We start from the raw sequence: 8700 nt of genomic DNA on the forward strand, positions 1-8700 counted from the left end.
CTTACCTCAGGGTGTATCTGATCATTCCCCGGCAATTGCTACTATTTTTGTGAAGAGAAAACATGGGCCTCCCCCCTTCAGATTCTATAACTTTGTTACTGAGGAAGCTGATTTTTTGACTTTGGTTAAGAATTGTTGGCAGCATAAAGTTCAAGGAAATCCTATGTATGTGCTTGTGATTAAAATGAAGAGGTTGAAGCAAATTATTATTAAATGGAAAAATGATATATTTCAATTTATGTCTGCTAAAGTTTGGAGGCTAAAAAGGAAATGCATAAAGTTCAATTTGAAGTTCAAGCTTCCCCTTTATGTCCCCATCTTGCTAGAAAAGAAAGAAGTTTTGTCCAACAGTATGCTACCTTGGTTAAATATGAAGAATCTATGTTGAGGCAGAAATCAAGAGTTCAGTGGCTTGATCTTGGAGACTCCAACTCCTATTTTTTCTTTAATTCATTGAAGGAAAGAAGTTCTAGAAATAACATATTATCTCTTACTTCTGCTACTGGTGAGGTTTTGGATGAAGATTCTACTATTTCTAAAGAGTGCATTGATTTCTACTTTGATTTATTTGCTGAAAATGGTTCTTCTAGTTGTGATGAAGATTTGATTAACTCTTTACATTTTAACAGTCTAGTAAATACTAATATTTCTGAGGAGCTTATTAAAGAGGTTTCTTGAGATGAGATTGTCTTGGCTTTGTCTTCTATTGGGTCTAATAAAGCCCCTGGGCCTGATGGATTTTCTTGCCATTTTTTCAAATTTTGCTGGTCCATAGTTGGTGATGATTTTGTTGCTGCCATTCAAAATTTCTTTTCCAAGACTAAGATGTTAAAGGAGATAAACAACACTTGCATTACCCTTGTAGCTAAGTGTGATAATCCTTCTAAGGTTTTGGATTTTAGACCCATTGGTTGCTGCAATGTGATTTACAAGTGCATCACCAAGATTATTTCTCTAAAGATGAAGAAGGTTCTTCAAGATCTTATCAGTGCAAACCAGACTGCTTTTTTTTTTCTGGCAGAGTTATTCAAGATAACATTTTGGTTGCTCATGAGATGGTTAGGAACTATCATAGGCCCACTGGTTCTCCCAGATGTTCCCTAAAGATTGATATAAAAAAGGCATATGATACAGTGAGTTGGAAGGCTGTTATTATTACTATGAGAAGAATGGGGTTTCCTGAACAGTTTCTACAATGGATTTCTCTGTGTATGTCTACTGCAACGTATTCTGTTCTTGTTAATGGATCACCATATGGCTTTTTGGGGGCTTCCAGAGGTTTAAGACAAGGTTGTCCCCTCTCTCCTTATCTCTTTGTTATTGTCGTGGAAATATCCAACAACATTCTCATCAAACATGTTGAACAAGGACATTATGGCTTTCACCCTAGATGTTCCCTCACTAAGCTCACTCACCTATGTTTTGCTGATGATGTCTTGGTCTTCTTAAAGGGTTCTCTAACTGCTGCTTCAACTCTTAAAAAGTGTTTGGATGATTTCAGTTGCTGCTCTGGACTTGAGGTGAATAAGCAGAAAACTGCTCTTTATTCTTCAGCTGTGTCTCCTTCTGTTCTTACTGATATTACTAATTGCTTAGACTGCACCACTGATTCTCTGCCTGTCAGATACTTAGGTATGCCTCTTCTTTCTACAAGACTGGCTTATACATCCCTCTAATTTCAAAAGTTAGAGATAGAGTTAAGTCTTGGAAAGCTAAGCATCTTGCTTACAGGGAGAGTTAGACTTATTAAAGCAGTCTTGACAGGCATGGTTCAGTTCTGGTTCTCCTGTTTTATTCTTCCTCAAAGGGTTATCAATGAACTGACCAGTACTTTTTAAGAGGTTTCTGTGGACATGGTCAGATTTAGCGGAAAAACACAATCCTATAAGCTGGGAAACCATCTGTCTTTCACAGGAGGAGGGTAGCTTAGGCATTAAAGATTTAGCTATTTCAAACATTGCTTCTAACCTCAGGCATATTTGGGACTTGATTGCTGACAGAGTTTCTGTTTGGACTGAGTGGGTGAAGAAAAATCTTATAAAGCAGAAGGATTTCTAGACCATGAGTACCCCTCAAGATTCCTCTTGGTGCTGGAGAAGGATTTTAGAGCATAGGCCTACTGCAAAGAGCCAACTGGGCTATGTCTTGGGTGATGGGAATAAAGCTCTCTTTCTGCATGATAGCTGGCATCCTAATGGCAAGATAGTTGATTAGATTGACCCTATTGTTATTGCTCAATTTTTTCCTAATACTAATGCTAGGGTCTCAGACTTTATTCTAGAGGGTAAATGGAATCTCCCTTCCTCTTGTGATCCTACAGTTGAAGTTGTTTTTAAGAGGATTGACATTGTGGATATTAATTCTGCTGAACCTGACCTGCTGATTTGGAAATCTAGCTTAAAGGGCCAGTTTGTTATGAAGGATACTTAAAAGGCTATTGCTAATCATAAAGATCATGTCTTCTGGCATCCTCTAGTTTGGTTTAAACTCCACATTCCAAGGCATTCTTTCATTTCTTGGGTTGCTCTCCATGGAAGATTGAAGACTAGAGACAAGTTGGTGAGTTGGGGAGTTAGCAATATCAACAAATGTGTTCTTTGTGAAGATGGCATTGAATCTGAAGCACATATTTTCCATGATTGCCCTTTTCTGCTCTTATTTGGAATGGCTTACTTTTAAAGCTAGGTTTCTGCAGAGGTAATACTCCTACTTGGGAAGTGGAAATTCAATGGTGCATTACTTTTTTTTGCTGGGAATGATCTTGTTAGCACCATAAAGAAACTAGTCTTTATTGGATTCATCTATTAGATATGGAGTGAGAGGAACAACAGAATTTTTAATGCAAAGTATAAGTCTGCTCATCAGGTGAGTCTCCTCATTATTCAAGACATTCAACTTAAACTTAGTGCTCGTCCTAGAACCATATGTGATACTATTGAGAATAGAACGTTTATGATGAAGTGGAATTTTAACTGCACCTTTACTCAAAAAATCTGGAAACAATGTTGGTGGATTGGCCCTGAAGAGGATGAAATTATGATTAGCACAGATGGTTCTCTCAAAGAAACAAGTGCTGGTTATGGTGCTCTGCTTAGAAACAAGGAGGGACAGGTAATTAATTGTGCTTATGGAGGAAATTATCCTCTCTCTGTTGCTGCTCATGAACTGCAGGGAGTTGAATTGGGTTTGAATTTAGCCATTAAGAACCACATTCCCAGAATTCATATTAATTTGGACTCCATGGCTATCTTCTTTTTGTTGAGTAAAGCTGATCTTCACCCTCCCCGGAGTCTTATTCATATTTGGAGACGAGTTTGTGCTCTGCTGCAGAATTTTGAAAGAGTGAAATTTAGTCACTGCTACAGGGAAATAAACAGAGCAGCAGATTTTCTTGCTAGCATACACCCTGAACATGGTATTGTCAGATTACCGCAGAGTCAGTTCAGCTTGGAATTTCAAAAGATTCTCTATGAAGACAGTACTAGGAAAGTGTATTGGAGATACTTCGTTTGCTCTTTTAGTTTTTTTGGTTTTTATTCCTTTTTTCTGTTTTGAGGCCCAAGGCCTCTTTCTTTTGTTTTGTTTTGGTTTTTGGGCTTTCTTAGTCCAGCTGATTGTATCAAAAAAAAAAAAAGTATATATATATATGAGAAGAGCTCAGCGAAAAAATCTTAGTTTAGAGAGCCCGGTATAAAAAACCAAAAGTTCACCATCTTTCACCTTCATCTCATTTGTTTTTGCTGTGCTTTCAACCATTTAAGTGCAAAGGATCATAAGGGCACACTTAGTGGTACCATCAATCATAACGGAACAGTAATGCAATGAAAATTTCTAAGTTAAATGCTTCGATAGTCTTAGCTCATTTAAGAGATGATGCAAAACAAATGTACGACAAGGCACGCCTTGTACCAAACAAAAGTAAAAAAAGTTGTGGCTGACAGAAACAAAACAAATCAAACGCATTTGATCCAGAGTTGTGATAGTATTCAACCTTTGTCACCTAGGAACTGCAAAATACAAGCAAGGAGAGCAGGTTAGTATCCAAAAAATTTTAGAACCAAAATCAGATTTTAGAACAGATCTAGGGAACATATGGTAAATTACCCCAGAAACTAGCAAAGAACAAGCCAAATAAAGCATAAGGCACTATAAACTGATTTGACAAAGTCAAGCTAAAACACGCATTCAAATGCCAAAATTGAATTTGATCTAGATTAAGAAAAAGCATAGCATAAGATATTGATGTGGTCAAGCAAACAAACTGTTAAAATAAAAATTGACTATTGAAGAAAAAGCCTCGTCTAGTTAAAATCATAACCCAAAAGCATCAGCCCTGTCTGGTTAATGTCGGTAAACAAGGATATGCTAGAGAAAATTTGTGCTTCTCTAATTCATGTGGTTCTACCATACTGAGCCACATTCAGGCTAATTCAATAAAGCTGGGAAATGTTACAGCACAAACCCCTAAGAAAAAAAAGTTAAGTGACATAATATCCTTCTTTTATACAGTTAAGTAGCATATTTTAGATATCCTACCTAAAAATATACACAAACCTACTGTAGCTCTATATGGAATGTAGAGCTATTGAACAGACTGTATAGAGGACAAGGAACATTTGGCAAACCATGACAAGTAGTTTCAAAACCTGCACTTACCAATATCCACATTTCCTAATACCCATCCTCTCTAAGCCGACTGACACCCAAGATAATCCAAGCATACAACACACTACAGTTAGATCCTTCCGAATGTCTGTGCCACACCTAACAGCTCATTTAACAAAATTCTCCACTTCCAAAACTCTACACAACAATGACCTACAAAGTTAACACCGAAACTGGGACACTCAACCACCACCATGACCTTAGTATTTAGCAACAAATCATAGAAGTATCAACTTAAACAAAAACAGCATAAAAGAGTATTATCGAGACTGTATCCACGAACAAGCATTCAATTTCCAGATTTCAAGAATTTAGTTCCAGGTAACATCAAACAATCAAAAAATTGCAATTAGCAGTCACAACTCAGTCAACATGAGCTGCTTTATACAATTTTATAATTTCTAAGCTCCGAAAAAGAGAAATTCTTGTTTAACTTTTAACGCACCATGAGTCCCATGTCACAATGGTAAGGAAAGCAATGTACTATTCAGTAGAAACATAGGTCAGAGACTACTATTATTGTACACAAAATTTTAACACTACATTACTACACCAAGCAGTATCACATACTCGTTTTCATAACCAAGAAATCAAGCAATGATTTTCATAGTTTTCACATTATGAATAAGCAAGGAAATGAAGTAAGGCAACGCTTTTCAAATGCTAAATTTAGGAGAAATGCGGAAGTTGTTTATTTTTCCCCTCATGCTTTCGCTTTGTTTGGTAATGGAGAGCTGTAATGCTTACTAAGTTGGCACCATCTTTATAAGCATTGAAAATACTAACAAAATCAAAGAGAAGGAGAAAGAAAAGTAGTACCTTCGGACATCCAACTCAACCAATTAAAAAGGGAAGCCTTGTATCTCCTTCAAAACATGCTGCAGCGCTTTGTAGACACAGGTGCGAGGCTGTCGAATAGAGTGAGAATCCCTCTTAATTCACCGGGCTGGTAATTGAGTCCATGTTTTTCGTTCATTGTGTAGGCATCATATGTTTTTCTGTCCCGAAAGTAAACGTAAATAGTTTCTGACATTTCTCTTTTCATGATGATAACATTTGTACCTGAAATAGCTTCAATAGAAAGATCTCGAATTCCACTCCAGTCACAAGGCGTTCTGACCTTCTCATATGACCACTTATCAGTACCATCGTCTTGATTAAGTATCCACAACGAAATCGGACAATCTGGTGTAAACTTTAATACAGCTATATGACCATCAACCTCCAACAACTCAACAGTTTGTGGATATTTCTTGGGGCTTCTAGTGACATGTTCAGGGATAGAGATAACTTTAAACTTCTCAGTTCTAACATCAAACACCATCATCACTTCACCCTTGCGAGTATATCGGAAACGCCAGTATATCTTACCCCTCACATAAACAGCTTTGCTTTCCTCATTGTAATGGCCAAGCTCACCCACATAACAAACCTTACTTGCTAAACTGTAAGGTGGAACTGCATCTATCCTTCTCCATTTATTCTCACCTATAGTGAAGACTTCGCAAACTTGTTCTTCATCAGCTCCAACTTCTTCTAAATCATCAGCATGTTCGAACACTCCAGAATCATTACCATCCTCAAATTTTTTCATGCAGAAGACTTGACATTGCAGAGTGTATGGCATGCGTGGTATGTACATTTTTAGGCCTCTCACTACTCCTTTTTTCTTGATACTCGATATGCACAGGACTTTGTGTTCCTTTGTTCTTGGACTATATCCAAATGCAATGCAATTAACCTCACGTCTTCTCTCCTCAGCAACATTCTCATTAACAGTAGTCGTTTCGATCCATGGTGTTCTCTCCCCGGTGTTAGGATTGTAAATGAGAAATGCCTCACGACGAGACTGAATACACACCAAACCAGCCACAGCCTGTGTAGGTATACCAAAAACAGGCCGATCCAGTTCCAATTTCTGAACCTCAGTTGGAAAAAGCGTTGTGAAATCCATAGTTCCTCCTGTTCTTTCGGATTCATCAAATCTTGGTATTGGGGGTGAGCTGACAAACAAGACTGTTTTCATTTGACGACTATGAAATCGATGGTGTAAGTCGATCAGGTAGGAATCTGTTTCGATCAAAGATTTCCATTGTGTACATACAGATTTCAACCTCATGAGGTGTTTTGATCGAAGTCTGCTTAGTATATCGCACATTATGTAATGATCACTAGCTGGGGTTTTTCCATTTCTTTTAACACAGGCTATAACTTTACTAGTACTAATATCAGATGATACTTGAATCATTTTCATGGAATTATCACTACGAAGAAGATGGTTAGTAGGATTTTCAGTACCTTTTTCTCGCTGGTTCTCCTTGTTCTCGTTTTCCTTGCCCATTTTTTTGATTAGAAAACCAGCGCTGCGGTGGAGTTTTTGCTGCTGAAAATGAAAATCTGGGTCGAATTATAGGATGGTGTTCCTTATAAAGGGAGCTTTTAGGATGCCCTAACCCTAGAATGTCTTGATTCTGAGGACAAATCTTTAATCTACTTTGATATTAAGGACGTCAATCTTTTAAATATCCGTGGACCCCTTGCCAAATGTGTGCTTATCCTGTTGACAGTTGTCCCCCGGCCTATTGTTGTTTGCGATCAATTTTTGTTCGTGGAAAAACGGTGTCGGGAATTTGTTTGTGGAAAAATCGGTTGTCGGGAATTTTTCTTCTCTTTTATCTCTCTCTCCAAAAAGAAGAAAAAAAATCCAAATTTTCATCAATCTGTTGCTTAGATTTGGTCCTTTCAGATTAGATTTAAGCAAGATTTCTTTTCTTTTTTAAGTTTTAGTCATTAGTTAATAAATAAAACATGTTTTATATTGTTTTGATGTCTTTCGGCATATTTTTTTCGCCATTTGGGGGATTTTTCTTCGTCATTTTGGACGATTATCTATTCGCTTTGCGGGCGATTTTTTTCAAATCTTTGTGGCTGGATCGTGGCTTGCTATTCTCGATTCAGAAACATCAATCATTCAACACGTATCGCTTTGAATCTGTTTTTATCGCTTTGAATTTGTTTTTAATATAAGAGATTTAGGGCATCCGGGTTCGTTTGGGTATACAAGATTTAGGACAAAGTACTCCTTTCTTTTAGGAGCATCTCTTATCAAAGAAGAAGCAGATTAAATGAACGGAATTGCTTCCGGATAATATCATCATTTTTCCCTACTACATAAACAAAAATTGGGTATCTTTACGATTTATGGCTCTTTCTCTTCGTCATGTACTTGTAATTGGTATATTTAATTATATCAGGGATTTAATCATCTTGTATTTTTGATGTTTTTGTTATTCTTGTAAGCGATCATCTAATCAGTATTTTGAGTTGAATGAATTGAAATATGTTGATTGACCAAAAAAAAAATACAAAATAAACGATAGTGTTAATGAGCTTATATTTTGGGGATACGTTTGTCTTACAAAGCTCTACATATCTACAAAAAATGAGCACATTCCACCATCTACTACTTTGACAGTCAACCAATAAAAATAAATGAATGTTCAACCGCTTAATTAACATTAGAAGGTGATGTTAGGTATTTAGGAACATGCTCATTTTTTGTGGGCATGCAGAGCTTTGCAAGAAGAACGCGTCCCCAAAATATTAATTTCAAACACATTGATGTTTGGTTTATATATAAATAAATAAAATAATGCTCTAAGCATGAGATAGTATGAAAATAAGAGTGTGAGGGAATCCTCCCTTTTATTTAAACAACTTAAGCAAGACAAGCCAACAATAACCAAAGTTGGTGGTAATTAGTTTTACAGACCATACAACTTACAAATACACTCGTGTTATGCCATGCAGAAGAATAAAAAATATGAAATAATTGTAATTAGTTTCAAAGGGAGGATCCCCTCTCACGAGTATATGAATAAAAGATATGAAATAATTGTATAACTTGCTAGAGGTATAGTCTTCCTCGCTAATTTGGGACTTATTGTGATTATTTGGGGTCTATAGCTACAGGACAAAAGAAGAATATTTTGAAGTAAAATGAATAACTCCTTACCCAACTATTTTACTAAATGG

At 36.7% G+C, this 8700-nt stretch overlaps 1 protein-coding gene across 1 annotated transcript; it reads right to left on the reverse strand.

Moving 5' to 3' along the window:
- Positions 1 to 3768: 3768 nt before the first annotated feature.
- Positions 3769 to 7135, reverse strand: LOC113357336. The gene is made up of 2 exons (XM_026600711.1): positions 5485 to 7135; positions 3769 to 4007 (listed from the first exon to the last, which is right to left on the reverse strand). The coding sequence occupies exon 1, from the start codon at positions 7004 to 7006 to the stop codon at positions 5534 to 5536; it is 1473 nt and encodes a 490-aa protein (XP_026456496.1). The 5' UTR covers positions 7007 to 7135; the 3' UTR covers positions 3769 to 4007; positions 5485 to 5533.
- Positions 7136 to 8700: the final 1565 nt, after the last annotated feature.

Source organism: Papaver somniferum, chromosome 3, assembly GCF_003573695.1.
Source record: "Papaver somniferum cultivar HN1 chromosome 3, ASM357369v1, whole genome shotgun sequence".
In the NCBI taxonomy this organism is placed as follows: Eukaryota; Viridiplantae; Streptophyta; class Magnoliopsida; order Ranunculales; family Papaveraceae; genus Papaver; species Papaver somniferum.